This window comes from Aulonocara sp. 'chitande type north' Nkhata Bay, linkage group LG9, assembly GCF_057382095.1.
Source record: "Aulonocara sp. 'chitande type north' Nkhata Bay isolate Kocher_YH1m ecotype deep benthic linkage group LG9, A_spYH_male_GT1.1, whole genome shotgun sequence".
In the NCBI taxonomy this organism is placed as follows: domain Eukaryota; kingdom Metazoa; phylum Chordata; class Actinopteri; order Cichliformes; family Cichlidae; genus Aulonocara; species Aulonocara sp. 'chitande type north' Nkhata Bay.
In genome coordinates this window covers 34,307,475-34,327,476 of record NC_141352.1, presented here as the reverse complement: position 1 = coordinate 34,327,476, position 20,002 = coordinate 34,307,475, and the positions used below count along the sequence as shown (strand labels likewise).

General features: G+C 41.2%; 1 protein-coding gene across 4 annotated transcripts in view; it reads left to right on the top strand.

Moving 5' to 3' along the window:
• Positions 1-20,002, top strand: part of adarb2 (adenosine deaminase RNA specific B2 (inactive)) — a 228,777-nt gene that overhangs the window by 185,680 nt on the left and 23,095 nt on the right. For all 4 annotated transcript variants that reach the window (XM_086307240.1, XM_086307244.1, XM_086307243.1 and 1 more), the window contains 2 exons: positions 10,079-10,247; positions 19,402-19,553. In XM_086307240.1, the coding sequence (XP_086163366.1) occupies positions 10,079-10,247; positions 19,402-19,553 (321 nt within the window). The remainder of the gene's footprint in view (positions 1-10,078; positions 10,248-19,401; positions 19,554-20,002) is intronic.

The window sequence follows — 20,002 nt, the reverse complement described above, 5'->3', positions numbered from 1 at the left end:
GAGATAATGGGTGGCTTATTAAGAAACATTTTCCCTGTTTTATAACCATAGAGAATAAAGGGATTCTGATAATCGCTTTCCAGTGTCTTTGAGTTGCAGCTGGCATGTATAATAATGGATCATTGCAAAGTTCACGGTCATGTCACTCCCTGTGGTTTCTTATAGTTATTGCCTGTAAAGTATCCTCAGCAATTGTGCTCACTTTTCACTTCAAACATGTAATAGCTTTCTTTGTTGAAGTCTTATATTTCCGGGAATAATTCACAGCAGCTCGCTGACAGTCGGTTTAGGTTTCAGCAGGTTTATTTAGGAACTCCAGCAGACGAGTATTCAGATCCTGTACTCCAAAAATAACACTACAGCACTTTACAAACCCTCTGTTACAGAGAAACTGAAGTTTTTCCTTTAAATGTTTTAATTGAACTAAAACTTTTGATACTTTCTGTTGATGACAAAGTTTTCATTATATTTCATTGTCACTTTTGCTTACTTGCATTTCTTACAAAGCGATTATTGATTAGTCGACTCTCTAGGATAAGAACATTTTTCCACTGAAATCAACTTGGCTTTACTTTAATCCATTCATCCAACAAGAAATCTGCTCAGTCATTGTAGGGGAGAATAAACCAGTATAGGGACAGTATTTAAATCACCACATTTCTGTACGTACTTCCTTAAACTACCTATTAAGTGTGCAATAAACACTCCTGATTACTGGTTTATCAAAAAGCACTGGCCTCAGACCAGAACTTGCATTAGGATTGGGACAAGGTGTAATAAGAACATTTCTTTTACAAATAAATTAGTTAGAACAGTTTGGAAGAGCCATTTATTTTAGCTGCAGGATATCAGCAAATTAGCTTCTTAATTCATTAAACTATCATATTAACGTTTAAATAAGGGTTAATCTGGCCTCGATGGTTCATCGGTTAGAGTGAAAGCACAAACTTTAAAACTCTCTGTTGCGCAATTAGAGGTGTTGATGCAATGTAAAAGATTTTTAGATTTCAAATTAGATGATAGCATTTTAAATTCTGGGAATGGCTGCAATAAATCATGTCCTGCTTTAACACCTGTTTCAAGCTAACTTACAAAGTTAACATCATACTACTTTAAATGAGATTGAATGGTCTTAATTATTAGTTTTAAAAGTATTATTGAGGTCAAAGATGAAACAGGAAGTAGGGTCATTTTCCTATTGTCGTTTTGCACATTGGACATTGATTTTGCTACACTTGCCCAGTTTAAAAGAATTAAGAATTAAAATGATCTGAATATTGTGAACTGAAAGAAGGACTATTCATTAAACTAAGTGCCTAAAAATGTTTAAACTGGATGCATAAAAGACAACCTGACAAAGAATGAATGACAGCAGACCACATAAATACGCACAACATTGATTAGGAAGTGGAAACACACAGGGAACACAGCTGATGCAAATTAACATGACGCCACATGGGAAGCAAAACTAAACACACTGAACACGGAACACAAGACTTTCAAAATAAAACAGAAAACATGGAGACATAAACTGGGAAGAGACACATGCACAGAAACACAGACACAAAGAGGACAAAGACATACTGAAACACACAAGGGGGCGAGGGAGACTAACACCGGGGACATTACACACTTGCACACTGAAGACACGACACTATAACTAACATAGTGGGGAAAACAGACATGGGAGGAACCTAAACAGACAAGAACTAAATAGGGAAACAGAACTCAATATCAACAGAACTGACTGAAGCCTAAAGTATACAAACAAGAACGTCATAATTCAAAAAGGCATGAAACTCAAAATGCTGGAAGAAAAGAAACAGCCCATGACAGAACCAGTGTAATAGATGTGAGGAGGAAGTCAGAACGTTTAACTCATTCAATGTACTTTTAAAATAAAAGTTTTCAAATCAGGTGGTTAACACATTTAAAAGTGGAGTGTGATTGAATTTTTAGTTTTTGTCTTTATTTTATTTATCTTTAATTATTTTCTTTGGTAGAAGAACTTTTCGTTGACCCAATTTCAACGGCTTCTACTCCTGAACCAGCGCTGATGTGGGCGTTTGTCTGTATCGTTTAGGAGAATACTGCAGGGGGTAATCATACCATCAGAGCTGTGTACTTTTAAACTCCTCTAAAACAATGAACAAACATTACGCTAACCACCTGTCACATCTTACTTCTCCTGGTGTTATTAGCTACAGTACAGCAGCTCCCTGAGTATTCGAGCCCATACCAAATGAAATCTCCAAAATCACAATGTTGATGGAAAAAAATGATGCTTAAAGGAATATTTTCTTCATTGTTGGTCTGCCAATCAAGCTGGACTCAACTGGAGTCAGGCACATGCTACTTATTCCGCCTCATAGCAACAAAAGTGCCAAAGCTAAAAAAACAAAAACGCTTTGCCTCCAACACACTCTGGATTTTCAGCTGGCAGAAAACACTTTGGTGTACGGAAAAGTCTATATCGCAGCTCTGCACCTATACGCTGAGTGAAACTGCAAGCTTGTTTTTTTCCCCGTGTGTGTCACTGTTGGCGCCGATGACCTGACTGAACTAGAGATGGCACGATACCACTTTTTTATGTCCGATACCGATACCGATATCATAAATTTGGATATCTGCCGATACCGATATGAATCCGATATAGTGTTTTTTAATCAACAAAACTGTTTTTTAAAATATCTTGCTGCATTTTGCAAGTCTGCAAGTTCATACTCAAGTTTAAAACAACAACTACACTAAAGCTATTCTGTTATACCTGTATACAAAAAAAATATTTCATAGTTCAGCAATACTGATCAATCTAATAAACTTAGACCTACACCATCCTCCCTATTCTGGTATTTTAAAGAGTACTTAGCGTAAATATTAAGCAACCTAACTAATAGGGTTCCAACTCCCAGCAACAACAAAAATAAATAAATAAAAAATAGGGAACCACCCCTCACACTCCACCTCATGATGCTTAATCGACGTAATCAACCTTAATTTGATGCAGTGTGAAAAAAAATGCACAGAAATCAATTATTTTTCAAGAAATATTAAATAGATTCAACATCTTTCTTCAACAAAATTGCAGACTGCACAGATGGTACCTTCCCAAAGGAAAATGTACTATAGCTTACTAGGGTATATATATTAGACTTAATAGTCACTATATACAGTAATTGACTTCTATTCATTTTACATCAAATTAAAACTTTGGGTGTCAGATAATTATTTATTAAAAGCTAGACATTTTAAATGAGAATAAGAAAGAAAAGTATGTCTTTGTGCCCCCTTTTCCCAGTTAATGCCCTATCGGCCCCCCTGGCTAAACTTTGCTAGATCCGCCCCTGCACAGTTACCAGCCGTCAGCTACGTAGAAAAAGATCCTGGTGTAGAAAGTAATATTAAATAAATTGTAACAACAGCTTATCAAGCTTAAACGTGCTGCTGTTGTTCAGCCGCTGGTTTGCTCTTTCTGGCGCAAAGTGGACCAAAAACAAACAAGAGAGACTCACGACAGAAAAGCCGATCAGCTGATCATTAGCAGTTTCACGATTGAAGTAGCAGCCGGAGAGCGAGAGGCAGTCGCTCGTTAAGCTTAACGTGGGAATGCTTTACAAACATTCAGAGATGGACTTACACACTTGCTTTACTTCTCTCGGGGATAACTTTGTCGGAGATGAAATGCCAGGTTGCTAGCGAAGCTCCAAATGCTATCCAGACCACCGACAGGTCCCGCATGCCACAGCCGCTCTATCACGTGATGCATACTGCTCCGACGTTCTGAGGTGAGTTACGGCTTGTTGCAAGTTTTGTGAGGTGCTTTCGTGATATTTAATGGATCGGATTACATTTTTTATTTTTCTCCGATATCCGATCCAGTAATTTAGGTCAGTATCGGACCGATACCAATATGTAATATCGGATCGGTCCATCTCTAGTTATGACACCCCTAATGTGTGGAAGGTAGACTAGATATCAAGGGTTTTCTGCAAGCAATGAGCAAGGAACTCAACACCCCATCAATTAAAACTAGAGATGGCACGATACCACTTTTTTATGTCCGATACCGATACCGATATCATAAATTTGGATATCTGCCGATACCGATATGAATCTGATATAGTGTTTTTTAATCAACAAAACTGTTTTTTAAATATCTTGCTGCATTTTGTATAAGTTCATACTCAAGTTTAAAACAACAACTACACTAAAGCTATTCTGTTATACCTGTATGCAAAAAAAAATATTTCATAGTTCAGCAATACTGATCAATCTAATAAACTTAAACCTACACCATCCTCCCTATTCTGGTATTTTAAAGAGTACTTAGCATAAATATTAAGCAACCTAACTAATAGGGTTCCAACTCCCAGCAACAACAAAAATAAATAAATAAAAAATAGGGAACCACCCCTCACGCTCCACCTCATGATGCTTAATAGACGTAATCAACCTTAATTTGATGCAGTGTGAAAAAAAATGCACAGAAATCAATTATTTTTCAAGAAATATTAAATAGATTCAACATCTTTCTTCAACAAAATTGCAGACTGCACAGATGGTACCTTCCCAAAGGAAAAAGTACTATAGCTTACTAGAGTATATTAGACTTAATAGTTACTATATACAGTAATTGACTTCTATTCATTTTACATCAAATTAAAACTTTGGGTGTCAGATAATTATTTATTAAAAGCTAGACATTTTAAATGAGAATAAGAAAGAAAAGTATGTCTTTGTGCCCCCTTTTCCCTGTTAATGCCCTGTCGGCCCCCCTGGCTAAACTTTGCTAGATCCGCCCCTGCTCAGTTACCAGCGTCAGCTACGTAGGAAAAGATCCTCGAGTAGAAAGAAATATTAAATACATTCTAACAACAGCTTATCAAGCTTAAACGTGCTGCTGTTGTTCAGCCGCTGGTTTCCTCTTTCTGGTGCAAAGTGGGCCAAAAACAAACAAGAGAGACGGACTCGCAACAGAAAAGCCGATCAACTGATCATTAAGCAGTTTCATGATTGAAGTAGCAGCAAGAAGAGGCAGTCGCTTGTTAAGCTTAACGCAGGAATGCTTTACAAACATTCAGAGATGGACTTACACACTTGCTTTACTTCTCTCGGGGATAACTTTGTCGGAGATGAAATGCCGGGTTGCTAGCGAAGCTCCAAATGCTATCCAGACCACCGACAGGTCCCGCATGCCACAGCCGCTCTATCAGGTGATGCATACTGCTCCGACCGGCTAACGTTCTGAGGTGAGTTACGGCATGTTGCAAGTTTTGTGAGGTGCTTTCGTGATATTTAATGGATCGGATTACATTTTTTATTTTTCTCCGATATCCGATCCAGTAATTTAGGTCAGTATCGGACCGATACCGATACGTAATATCGGATCGGTCCATCTCTAGACTGAACCACGCTGTTTTCCAGTCTCTTTTAAACACAGTCCTGCCCTCGTAAAGCAAAATGTGAATTTAGTGAAGATGTGCCATCTAAGAGCCTAAACAACTGCCCCGCAGTCTGCCGCAGTGCTGTGTAATGTAGTGTGATGCAGCCTGGTGGTGAGGGGCCATTTTTCCAACATGGAGACAGACCCAAGTGGAATGGACCATATTGTAGGTTGAAAGTAATGCAGCATTAAGCATAAACACTCAGGAAGTGCATACAGTAGCTTTTTGATAAATGTGTTGACTTACTTTGAGATGTAAGAATAAAACAACCTGGTTCAGCATAAAAAAGTGCCTCACTTTTGATTTCCTTTTGTGGCGAAAGAGCTCCTGCTCATTGGAGACTGTAAGCTCTGTCTCTTTAGTCTTTACTTCAGATACAGTAGAAGAACTTAATGTTCTGCTTTGTTGAAGGAGGCACCGGCCAAAGTGGCCCAAACAAGCAGTTAATGGTGCACAATTTGCATGTGCAGGACAGTTTTGTGGCACACTCGAAGTCACGAGGTCATTAGGAAAAGGAACATTTTAGTCACGGGTACTGACACCAATCAAGACCAATGAAATTAACTCACTTTAACAGCACTCGAGCCATTTTGTGACACACGAAGCAGTGATATGCCACACAGCTGACCACAGTGTTCAGTCAAATAAGTTAAACTGCCCAACTTGACCTCAAATGACGCCAGTAATAATCGTGAATATGATTTGTCTGGGTGCCAATCACTTGAATATGAGTGCAATTTTCCCGCACTTTGACCTGGCAGGCCTGCGCACATTCCCTTTAATTCTTGACAGGGAAATTGCACTGCTTTGCTTGATTATTACCACTCCTCCTACCTCACTTTTTCCTCCATGTAGGCTAAGTCAGGTTCAGGAGCAGTAATCACAATACCATTAAAAAAACATACCTGTATGTACCGAGGGCTTTGCAGAAGGGAGGGGGGGGGGGGAGTCTAAGCTCTATGTGGCGTCAAAACGTTTGTTTACCTTCTGGGTTGCTATAGTGAGGCGGTGTTTTCCAGTTAAAGGGCTCTGACAGGCACTGACTAGTGTAGTGCAGCTGCTATAATGAGCAGTTCCAGGTCTCGCTCTGATGTACATGCTTTTTGAAAGTGCTGTTATCCCGAGGTGTGACATCTTTGAATCCCCAGTAATCAACAGATGTATTTGTGTGAAGCCTCAGGCCTTTGACTCTACTCTACCTCGATCCTTTCGACCATCTCTTTTTGTACTTGTGAGATGCAGCTGATTATTCCTGGTTTAAAAACAGCATACTGCCTGTGGGCTCTCTGCCTGCCTCTCCCACTTTCTCTCTCCCTCTCTTTCATTCATTTCTCGTCCTCCCCCTCCTCTTCTTTCTCCTGCAAACTGAAGGCAACCTCAGTGCCAATTTCATGGGAGGGTAGCAAGCAGTGCTGCAGAAATTATCCACTGCAAAATTGATCTAAACAATCGCAAAGTGGAACGGCAAGGAAAAGCAGGAGAATGAAATTGGGAGAGTCTGTTACCTTTTTGAACTTGCTTTATCACTGAGAAAGGGTTGGACTGCATTGCTTACAGGGAATGTCAATGGCTGAACTCACAATACTGTTTTTCTTAGGATTGTACAGTCTTCATACTGTACTGGAATAGTGCAGAATTTTAAACCTACCTTTTTCAAGGAAAACTGAGATATGATTACATCAAATTGCACAGGATTATGTGTTTCTGAAACTACACACACCAAATTATGTTAATGACCAGTTTACACAAAAGAGCTTGTTTTTTGTGAGCAGTAAACTGAACAGGCGTCATTGTCTTTTTATCTCTGAGCAGCTGAAATATACACTGATCAGGCATAACTTTTTGTGCTGGTCCCCCTTTTGTCACCAAAACAGCCCTGATCCATCGAGGCATGGACTCCAATGCAACCCTAAAAGTGTATTGTGGAATCTAATTTTTAAGTTATGGAAGTGGACTTAAAGTATCATCCCACAGATGCTTGACTGGTTTGAGATCTGGGGAATTTGTAGGCCAAGCCAACACTTCAGACTCGTTGTGCTCCTCAAACCATTCCTGAACCATTTTTGCTTCGAGGCAGGGTGCATTATCCTGCTGAAAGACGCCACAGCCATCAGAGAATACCGTTTCCATGAAAGTGTGTGCACGGTTTGCAGCAATACTTAGGTAGGTGGTGCGTGTCAAAGTAACATCAACATGGTTGGCAGGACCCAAGGTTTTCCAGCAGAACATTGCCCAAAGCATCACACCTCTGCTGAGTTGCCATCTTCCCATAGTCTGGCATCTTGGTGCCAGGTGTTCCCCAGGTAATATGTCAAGCCAGGAAAACTTCCTCTGTTGCTCATGTCCAGTTCTCACATGTCCATTCTTGGCATTGTTCCGCAGGGGACGGGGTCAGCAACCCGATATCCCACCCACTAACAGGTGGCATCATGAAGAGATAATCAGTGTTATTCACTTCACCTGTCAGTGATCGTAATGTTATGCCTTCTCAGTGTATATATGACCATCACTGGCCCAAATGCAATCGTAATAAAAAATGACTCACCATAAGAGTCGAGGAAACAGAAGCTCCCATAACGAACTCAGTTTAAAGAGTTCTTTGTGATGTTGAACCAGGTCCTTACTTAAACTAACCAGTGTGTTAAGCCTAGTGAAATATTTAGCTCCCAAAGAGCCACATATTCTGTAGAAGCTGGTGGAGACCAAAAAATAAGCAATAAACAGAGTAAATATTGGACTTATTCACATGGCCCAGTGAATAATGCTGCTAAGTATCTGTTAGTTGCATAAATAAACAGCTGTTTACCTAAGACCTCAAATGTGCTAACCTAAAATGTGATAATATGTCAACAATGACTTTAGAACTTGTTTTGCTTCCAAGAAAATGTTATAAATATATTGAAAACTGTGGCTACTGCCACGGATAGTAGATACAAATAAAAAAAGCTCATTCAACGATATTTAAATACATTGTTTTAATGCATTCAGTTTTTAAGCCAAATACTTATTTTCAGGTATTCTACTTTCAAGAGTAAAAGTTTAATTTTACCCTAGATTTTTGTCTTTACTGGTCTATTTTTTCTATAACTGCCCCCCCCCCCCCCCCCCCCCCCCACACACACACACACACACACACACACAGTCATGCACCCTCCTCTCCCGTTCAGCCTTTCTTTTTTCCTCCCCTGCCCTCCTTCCTTCTCCTCATCACTGAAGGTGTCAGGACTCTAACGCTGCAGTGCCATCTGGGCCGAGGCTGATAAAAGCTCATGTGCCGGTCCGGCGATGCCTGCAGGTCTGCCAGAAGCCAGCGAAGCCTGACTTTCAGAGGCGATGGGAGAGATTTGTGGCAGAAAGGAAGGAATGGCAAGCCGTGAACGTGCTGATCCAGCGCCCCCCCCACCCCCACTTGCCCTCCTCCCCCATTCCTCTGCACCACCTCTGTCTATCTGTCAGTCAGTCACATGGCCCTGCACTGGCCTGAATCCTTACTTAGGAAAAGGCTCCTTTTTTGTTCAAGGAAAACCAACATGAGACAGGATGGCTTTTTGATCTCTCTTGTGGCTATTGGGAATTCTGTTTGGGTGACCTCTCTTTTGTGCCATATTATCCCAAACAGAGTGAGTTAGAATATGAATCTTCCACCATACTGTTAATTTTAGATAAGACCATGCTGTCGCTTTTTAGCACTTTTAAAACCAGACTTCCTTGCTGTCTGGACTGCTAACCTGCAAACTCCATTTCTATAAAAACACTGACAGATGTAGCTGCTTGTTTTGAAAATGTACTTGCTAGCTAGGTAGATTTTAATGTTTTTAGCCGCTACATATTTACAAGTGGTATCATCATGCTAGACAGCATAGGGATGCAGCAGTGAAACATCTGAATTGGCCATATCATTGCTGTTACTGGTTTATCAGTAAATAAGAGGGCATGTACGGGAAGCACACCTACTCTGTTTTGTTCTCTGTCAACATGATGACTTGCACAACAAGCTAATGTTGTTGCAGTGACCCAATGATAGCTTAACATCAATGCAAATGAGTAGGAAACAGGAATGATAAGACTGAAATGTCTTTTTCAGTTTGCAGCTTGCTAACCAGGGAAGATGCCGTGCTTTATGCCCTTTTTACAGTGCAGATTTCTAAAGGGTGGGTATGTAAAGATTAAAACTTTGTTGTTAATAGTTTCTGTAGTGACTAGTCTTCCTTGATTTCGTCTGTAGGAGCCTTGTAGGCTCTGTGGATGTGCATGTGTCCTTTGTGATTGGTTTTCTTTGCTGGCAAATTGCCACAGAGGAACTCTATTATTTAGTCTCGTCATTTGTCATCTTTCAGGGCAAATAAGATTTATTTTTCTATTCTTTTTTTGCTTTTTTAATTGATAATCATTGGGCGATTAAAGGAAACCATGCAGGGCACTCTTTTGCTTTGTCAGATCAAAGCAGAGATGTGCATGTTCGACCGTTTTTTTCTTAATAATGATAAAATGCCTCCTACGGATCGAAAGGTGAGAAAGGACATGCTGTTGATATTAAGGGTTACTATTAAGCTTATTGATTGAGGAATCAATGTAGTCAATGGAACGTATGACAACCGCAATAATGTGAGCATTTGTCTGTATTTGTTCAACAGGCCTGGACCTGAGACACGCCCAGGTGGTGGCGTTATCTACTGGCACCAAGTGCATCAACGGAGAGTATCTGAGTGATCAGGGACAAGTAGTCAATGACTGTCACGCTGAAGTCACAGCCCGACGAGCCTTGCTACGCTTCCTCTACTCCCAACTTGAACTCTTCGTGAGGTAAAAGCTTTATCTTCTGCTGTATCTTTAAAGCACACAGACATTTCCTGAGCACCGCATGTGCACATGCTACAGCTTTGAAATCTTTCAGCACCTGACACGGCCAGATAACATTTGCTGTCACTAGTTAGTTGGTTAACTTTAGCTTTTTTGCTGATCATTACACCGACTAAGAGAAAACTTCTGTTTCATCTTGAAAGTTGAATTTTTACCTTTGTAGGAGTTTGACCCACTGATTGCTAAATGTAAAATGACAATCAGCCTGTGAAATCATCTCTCTAGATCCAGGTGATTAAACCGAACGGTTCAAGCGAGACTTGAATTATTCAAAGTTTCATCATAAATCAAAGTCGATGTTAGTGTGCTTTTAAATGCAGCTGCAGAGCTGAGTTCATGGAGGCTGCAGCGCATTTAACACAGTGGTGCAATAAGTACACTTTAACTATTTGGATGAACATAAAAAAATCATGGAAAGAATTTCCACGTGATTAAATTGCTTTATTTTAGCATTATGTAATTCCGATATTCCAACTTAACTGAGTTGGATCAGCTAAATTAATTAATGATGAATAAACGTATTTAATGCAGTGGAGTCCAACTTAATTTAATTTAATTGATTCAACCCATGCAAAATACATTAGTCCAACAAAGGTATTTGATGCAATAAATCCAATTTAATGGATTTGGGACACAGCTCTCACTCCATCCACCCTTTTCCACTTGTCCTTATCAGGGTCATGGGGGTGCAGGAGGTGGGGCACAACCTGGACTGGTCACCAGTCTATTGCGGGGAGAAAGTATATAGTACAACTATTAACACTCACATCTATGGGCAATTTAGAATCATTAACCTAACCTCACTAACTGCATGTACCCAGAGAGACACGAATACAGGGATAACATGCAAACTCCACCCAGAAGGCCGTGGCCAGTTTGTGGATTTGAACTCAGGACTAGGTGGTGCTAACCACCACACCACCAAGCTGTCACTCCATACGTAAAAAACAGTAGGAAAGCTATGATTACAGGGTTTTATACAGAATTTTCTTCATGTTTTGGTCCTTGACAGGTTAGGCCACAATAAAGAGCAATAGCATACACCTGGTGTGTGTATGCTTGATTCTCCTGTGGTTTGAAATGTCACATGATCTCACGAGTCCAGGCACCTAACAACTCCTACTAGATTGCATCACATGATCTCACTAGAATAAATTTAACTAGTGTTAAGATGTTAAATGTCATGCAGAGTGTACATAATTTAATTACATTCACCATAGAAACATAAAATTATTTTGAAAGCAGAATAAATGTAAATGTAGCAACTGTCCAATTTCACTTTCTTGAGTGTACTCGAGTGAAAAGTAGAAATGCAAAAAAGACAAACAAGTGTTCAAAATTCCTTCTTCTGAGACTCCTGGTTACACAATTTCACCGAATGGGAAACTTTGAGTCAAGAACCACAGTAACTATTTCACAACTTCTTTTCCACACCTAGTTTCACAGTTATTGAAACCTCCTTGGAACTCAACACCCAGAGCTTTACAAGTGTTTTTACATCTTTGCCCCAGTTTATGCCTTGATAACTTCATACTGGGCATTTACAGAGTTTTTTTTTTAAGTTTCAGGACTTTTTATTTTTCCTGCCATGCAGTCTGAATGCAGGAACAGCATATATAAGGGTTTCTAAAATGTATCCAAGCCTTTCGAGACTCATCTAGAGGATAATATTGAGTGGCACAAAAAAGGGTCTGAATGTCTAAAATCACTTTGTAATTGTGGGATTTTAGACAAAGACTGATTTACAGGTTTTATCCATTTAAAACTGCATCTACAACAAACCAAAATAAAACAAAGCCTGAATTCTTTATGAAGAAGCAACGTCTCTGCAAAGTGCACGAGGAAATATCTTACATTCTCGCAGTGACTTCACTTTAATCGCTAATTTAAACTCTTGCCAGCATGCTGCGTAGGCTTCACAAACTTGAGTTTCCAAGGCTCCTCTAACAGCTATAACAATGCATTACATTGCATTACTCATTACAGTATGCTTAACAGCATTACATGTTTTTGTTATGACCTCCCCCTGCAGTGCCAAAGCATGCTCTCTCCTCTGCAATAAGCTCCATGGAAACAGCACCGCTTTGAGACTTTTCAATAATCAACGAGCCATATGTGCGCTGTTCTCTTCAGCTAACTAAGCATACTATCACACACTCAACCGGTTCAGCTCCGTGTCTCAGTGGCCTGTTTGTTTTTAGTGCTGTTTTATCTACTTTGTGGGCATTTGCTACCTGTACAGCGCGCGCTGGTGCACACAAACTCACCAAGCTTTTCACCAGTATCACGAGACAGCCCTGACGAGTTTTGACTCCTAACTGCCTCCAGTGCATGAGCATATATTATGTTTTTGTGCTCCCCCAGGAGCTCGATTGCAAGGCTGATGTATCAGATTAGTGGATAGAAGTCTAGATGGCTGAATGTCATATTTGCATACACAGCACTGACTTTTTGTCTTAGCACAATGCTGGATGGCAGGTAGGGAGACTTTGCAGCTGAGCAAAATGGCTAATGGGGAAGATAACTCATAATGAAACGACCAAACAAAATGCCAGAACTGCCATATTTACACTCAGTGAAAGGACATCAGAAACAGAGGAGAGGTTATATAAAGAGTGCGGTCGTGCTTTGCATTATGAGGGATAGTTTTTATATAGTACTGTATGTGAGTGATGACATCTTTATTCCTACACACAAGAAAAAAAATAGATGATTATTTCCTGTTTATAAGCATTTACCTGACTAACAGAAGGTGTTTTATAAACATAAACTGTCCTAAAACAATATTGGAACCTGCTGTTTTATCACTAATCTGTTTTCATTTAGAAAATGCTGCCATCTTTTCTTATGGATCAAGTATTTTAGAAATACTAGATTATTTCTATTTGATGCTACTTTATACTTGCTAGCCAGATGCTGATAATCAAATCTACTCAATTAGTTCATCATCAGCAACTGTCAAGCACGGCGGTGGAGGGGTAATGATTTGTGTTTATTTTAGCAATGGGACTTAGGCACCTTGCAGTCATTAAGATCAGCGGTGCCCAACCAGTTTAATGTCGGGCAATATTTTCACAGAACGGCCTTTAAGGTGTCACGGATAAACACAACAAAATAAAATGATACCACCAAGACAAAAATGTGGTATTTTGCAAATATAATAATAAACGTGAATTCAGTGTGTAATTGTGTAACTTTATTAGCAGCGTCCTCCTGAAATGCGCCAAAAACATTGAGAGGAACATCCTCTTCTCTGCCCCTTAATGCTCTCTGGTCGCTATGGTAACGTGTAAATATTTCTTTAGAAATACAGTCATGTGAGAAAATTAGGACACCCTATGAAAGCCTGTAAATTTTAAAATACATTTGGACATATAGATATTTAATTTACATTTTAACGATACTGAGGCATCCAAATAATATAACTAAACAATTAAAAAATAAGAAAAGCCTTTTTAAAACTTTATGTGAAATGTAATTTAAAAAGAATGTGATTTCTGGTGAGGAATAAATTAGGAAACCCCCACATGTTATCGCACTTAAAATGGTTAAAATCACACACAGGTGTATCACGTCAGGTGCACATGATCAGTACATTGTTACCCAGCATTTTAAGGGAACCTTGCTCTATTTAAACCTCAGATTGAGTTTAGTGTGCTCCTGACTGTTGTTTTTGTTTTGTTTTGTTTTTTGCCTGCCCCGTTTGGTTCTTTTGCCATCAGAATTATTGTCTAAAGGCAAAGAAAGATGCCCAACGGATTTACTTTGCCAAATTGACCATCCCAGCCTTGCCGTAATGGTCTATTTGATTCACCTTTTATTGTTTATTTTGTATTTTTATTTTCACTTGCTAGATACGGGACAGACTTGAATGAGGAAAAGAAAAGGGAGAAAGAAAGGGGGAAAAAAGAAAAAAAAAACAGCGGAGAAGAGGGACGGGGATAAAGGGCAAAAAACAAAAACCAACAAAATAAGCAGACAAAAATACAAATATCAATCACCTGGATCACCTGTTGAGAAAGAAAAAAGAAAACAAGCATTTAACAAGGGATAGACAACATCATGATGATCTATGGGAATATAACAGTAAATACTAAGTGTTAAACATTATTGTGCAGCACGTAATATTGACAGCGCACAGTGTGCTTTAAGGTAGGAGCCAAAAAGGGTGTAGTTTGTGTGTGTGAGCACCCATGTGTACACCTGTGAGCGTGAGCGTGCTTGTATTTAAAAGGTTCCTTCATGTAATGATCTGCTAGAGGGTGTGGGGGAGCCACAGCCCCGTCCTCCAGGGCATGAAGCAGGTATGGAGGAGATCAAAACTCCAGACATCCAGAGGCCCCCAGAACACAAGAGACCAAGGAAGACTAACAGAGGGGCAGCCGCGCCACTGTCCCAGAAAGAGCTGAGGAGAGTCCCAGATGAGGGTTCACTCAGCAGCCGCGGAGCAGAAGCCAGGGGGAGTTGCAGTGACGCGCCCGTGAGCTCCGCCGGCAGCCAGCTGTGCCTGAGTGACCGAGCCCCAGGCCGAGAGGCCGGGGGCACCCCACCTCCGAAGTGGCCCGAGCGAGCCCCAGGCTCCAGGCCCCGATAAGCAGCCACCAAGGAGTGAGCCGGTGTGTACCTGGGCGCCCACCCCTGGACACAAAGAACCACCAACGCACCGATGTCTGAGGGAGTCCGCCACTGGCAGGGGAAGTGGTGGTAGGGGGAGATAGGCCTCCAAACCTTGGAGGGCCTGAGATGTCCCCAGAGAGGTGGCGCCTGATACCCAACCTGACATATAGACACAGACATACAGGCACACACAGACACAAACATCCATTCCCACCCTCATGCTCTAGTATGCAATTACTCAACACTCACCCAACGTGGAGACAGACATAAAGAGACGCTGTACACACGATCACACTCCCCAAGCGTACTCTACAAACCGGGTCTAGGTACCCTTGCCCCTGGAGGGGGAAACTGCACCCAGACCCAGGTGGTGTTACCCTTTTCCCTGCGGTGGGGAGAAGCAGACTGCCCCGACTCCGCAGCAGCAGGGAGGCCCCACACTCCAGACCGCAGTCGGACGGCCAACTCCTCCTCCTAGCCCCCCCGCTCCAGCAGGCCGCCAAGAACGGAGGTGTGAGAAGACTCCAAACCTCCCTCCGCCGCTCATATGTAGTGTTGATGCATGTGTGTTCTAAGGTGCATTTAAAACCCAGGAGGGCATGGAGCTACCTGCCAGAGAGCAGCAGGTAAGCGCACAGCTAGGGATGGGTATCGTTTAGGTTTTATCCGATACCGGTGCCAAATCGGTACTTTTGAAATGGTGCCGGTGCTCAAACGGTGCTCAAACCGGTGCTTAAAGAATGGAGAACACAAAATTTGTCCAAAAACCTCTCATGTTCAGCTGTTTTTTGTAAAAAGATAACAATGTTAGCCTTTTCTGCAGCTATGGGGCATATATGGTATCACTCTTGGCTGGAAGCAGTGCTTAAACAATGGAAAAAACACAAACTTTGTCCAAAAACCTCTCATGTTTAGCCGTTTCCCTCTTTTTCTTTGGTCATTTTAGCCTTTTTAGCCAGGGTGAAGGGAGTATCTGCCATCAAACAAGAAGACAGCAGCATGTAGCTATGATGATGTTTGCTAGTTCACCTTACATGCATTAATGTAATAACGTGGTTAGCCTACTCAACGTAAATTAGCTACTCACGCAGAGAAGAACGGCTGCTGCTGCATCATCATCCTCATCATTTCTGCTACACTGGCAGGGCTAGGGGCCAGGACTCTCCTCTTCGTGTTTTTGGGGGATGTTGCATAACAGGCAACCCACCCGCAGTAGATGTGCTCGGTGTGAGGTCTCGCAGCAAGCTATCAAATACGGCGCATTTCTCGGCTTTTAAAAAAAACGCTATGCGTCGCCAGGTGTTTCATCAGATTCGAGGTGTTACCTCCTTTGACAGTATCACAGTATCAGCTTAAAGCACTTGTTGCTGCTGAGTTTGCATATTTTGCTGTGAAGTACAGCCAGACTTTTAACCGCTTCGCCTTGGGCATTTTTAATCTGTAGCTCTGCTCTAACAGAACGTACATACCTGGCCCTGCCTACTATCCTCGGAAACGTAAAATGATTGGCTAGAATCTAAAGTGTATCACAGCTCAGGAAAAAAAAGCACCGAAATAAAGCACCGAAATGTGCGCTGCTTTTCGGTCTGGTTACTACCGTTTATGTCAGAACCGGTGCCATCATGGCACCGGACACCGGTACCCATCCCTACGCACAGCCCCCCCTGATAGCCCTCGATGTCTACATGTATTTAAAATTGAGAGGTGGGCAACAACGCCAGGGGTGAGGTGTACACCCTGATGGTAATTTGGAGTCTGTGTAGCGTGCCCACCCCCAAGATCCTATATGTATGTGTAATGAGAGTGTGAGTAATGTGAATGTCTAAGTTGTGAGATAAAATTGAGGCACAGGCAGCCAGAAGGGGACAGAGGGGGGAATGCCTCCCCTGCACCCTGGTGACACACCTTTACCCCAAGGCCCTGCATGTGTGGGTGATAGTGGTGCTCCTGACTGTTGACGTGTTGAATTGAGCGCCATGGTGAGATCTAAAGAGCTGTGTGATGCCCTCAGAAAGAAGATTGTGGCCGCTTATGAGTCTGGTAAGGGATTCAAAAACATCTCAAAAGAATTTGACATCAACCATTCCACCATCCGGAAAATTGTTTACAAGTGGAAGACATTCAAAACAACTGCCACCATGCCCAGGTCTGGCCGTCCAAGCATATTCACCCCCAGAGCAGACCGCAAGATGCTCAAAGAAGCCATCAAAAATCCTAAAATGTCATCACAGGAACTACAGCAGGCTCTGGCTACTGTCGATGTGAAAGTGCATGACTCTACTATCAGAAAGAGACTACACAAGTTTGACTTTCATGGGAGGTGTGCAAGGAGGAAACCTTTGCTCTCTAAGATAAACATTAAGGCAAGACCACGACTTCTGGAATAATGTTCTTTGGACGGATGAATCTAAAACTGAATTATTTGGGCACCAGAACAGTAGACATGTTTGGCATAACCAAATACAGCCTTCCAAGCAAAGAACCTTATACCAACTGTGAAGCATGGAGGTGGCAGTATCCTAGTTTGGGGATGCTTTGCTGCAGCAGCACCTGCAGCTCACCATCATAGAATCCATCATGAATCCAACTGTGTATTGGGGGGTGCTTGAAGAACATGTGAAACCATCTGTTAAAAAATTAAAGCTGAAGCGGAACTGGACACTGCAACATGACAATGACCCAAAGTATACCAGCAAATCCACCAAGAACTGGCTAAAAACTAAGTAGATAGTCCTGGAATGGTCAAAGCCCTGATCTTAATCCCATTGAGATGCTGTGGGGTGACTTGAAACAGACTGTACATGCAAGAAAACCCTCAAACGTCTCACAGCTGAAAGAATTCTGCATTGAGGAGTTGCCCAAACTTGCTTCTGATGTCAGAAACTGGTAAAAGGCTACAAAAGGTATCTCACTGAAGTTATATCAGCCAAAGGGGGCAACACTGGTTATTAGGGGGTAGGGTATCCTAACTTTTTCCTCCATTAAAATACACATTTTTGTTCATATCTTTTTTTTTTTGATGTGTAATTTTTTTTTATTTTTGTTGTTTAATTGCAATTAAGTCACTTTCTTTTCCAATAACACATGAAAACATGATTAGACATTGATATGTGAACATTTCTTAATAAAGAGCCGATTATTTAATGGGGTGTCCTAATTTTCTCACATGACTGTAAAACACACAACTACAACACGGGAAAAGACCCCGGGAAACCATAAAACCATAAATTTCACACCCGAGCCTCAACTCTTGCGGCCTGGTACCAAACGACTCACGGACCGCCGCCGGTCCATGGCCTGGGGGTTGGGGACCGCTGATTAAGATGGCGATAAACTCTTCTCTATGCCAGAGTATTCAGTTGTATTCACATGAGACAAATGTGAGGCTGTCTGTCCAGCAACTACAGCTTGGCTGAAATCGATGTCATACACGATAACAACCTCGAGCAAACCAGCAAATCTACAATAGAATAGCTGAAAAACAAAAGACTTACATTTTTGAATATGTGTATGACAAACTTAAGAGAACAAACCTCAATAAACTGAAGCAACAGTGTAAATAAAGTGTAAAGAAGAACTGGCAGAAATTCCTGCACAGTAATGTGAGGATCTGCTAAACTCCGATTATCATTACTGCAAGTTATTGGTGCTAAAGGTGGTCCTACAAGCTACTGAAGCATAGAGTGCAGACACTAGAACATATGGACTACACATCAACCTTTCACAATCAGAATTGGTTATGATCATAGCTTGTTAGCTATACACGACTTCTACCAATGTTAGCCAAACAGTCCACCAGATACCTGGGACAGTTAGCACATATTACACAGAGCAACTAATTTTGTGATTTGAAACAGGAAGTGCTAAAGTCACATGATAAGGAAAGCTCCAGTCAATGGATGTTTGTTGTATAATTCCCCAAATATAGCGGTCCACAGTGGCTGCTGTGGCCATGTTGAGCTGCTGCTGCTGGACACAGTTTTGCAGTTTGCTTTGTGAGCTCCACTCCTGGGATCTCTTAGTTCGTCTATCTTTTTTAGCCCACTCGTGTTTTTCATGTTACATGAATTTTGTCTGAGTACATATAATCAGTGCCTATCAAACAACTTCCTGTTAATGGACTCAAACCCATGCTGTACTTTTTTTCATTTTCTGTACATTTGTTTTATATGAAATGATATTTACTTCGTTTGGCCTTCACAATGGCAGTGTCGTGACTCAAAGGTGTGTACTTGCCAACAGGTTAAACTCATTCCCCTGTTTGCTCTGACTATTATGGGCAGCAAGAGTAATGTCCGTCTGACAGAGGAGAATTGTCTGTGGTCAGAGAGAGGGCCAGTGTCCATCTCTGTCCATGTCAACTCACTTCATCATTGGAAAAGAAAAGTGCAGATCTGTGTCCTTTGCTGTGATAAATGCTTCTACCTTTCTCATCAATCTCCCTCCTTCTTGTTGTCTTTTCCCTTTTATGCTGCCAAAGTAAAAGGCCGGAGGACTGGGAGGAGTCGATATTTGTGCACCACAAAGAGTGCGGCTACAGGTTGAGAGACAACATCCATTTCCACATGTACATCAGCACCTCGCCGTGTGGAGACGGGAGGCTCAACTCTCCATACGAAATCACCGCTGACCGTAAGAAACCCTCCCTTTCTGTTTCCTTGTTTTCCATAAAGTCGACATCATTCAATGAATAAAACGCAGCTATTTTAATACACATATAATCCATTTTACTGCTGCCATTCTCTCAGTTTCTCAGACAGTGTCTTACGTTTATTAACCTTTATTTAACCAGGAAGATCCCATTGAGATTAAAAACCTCTTTTTCAAGGGAGACCTGGCCAAGATAGGCAGCAGCAGATGTCTCACAGTTACAGAAATTACTCAAACACAGGCAGCAACAACACACATGCAACAATAAGTGAAAGAATACAAATAAAATAAAAATAAAATTCAATAAAATTCAAATTAATAAAAAGTCAGTTAAAATGACAATCAATCTAATTGAAACAGTTGCATGTTATGGACTTGGCCTCAAGGATTCATAGTTTAGATTTAAAATCACTTAATGAAATGAATTCAGT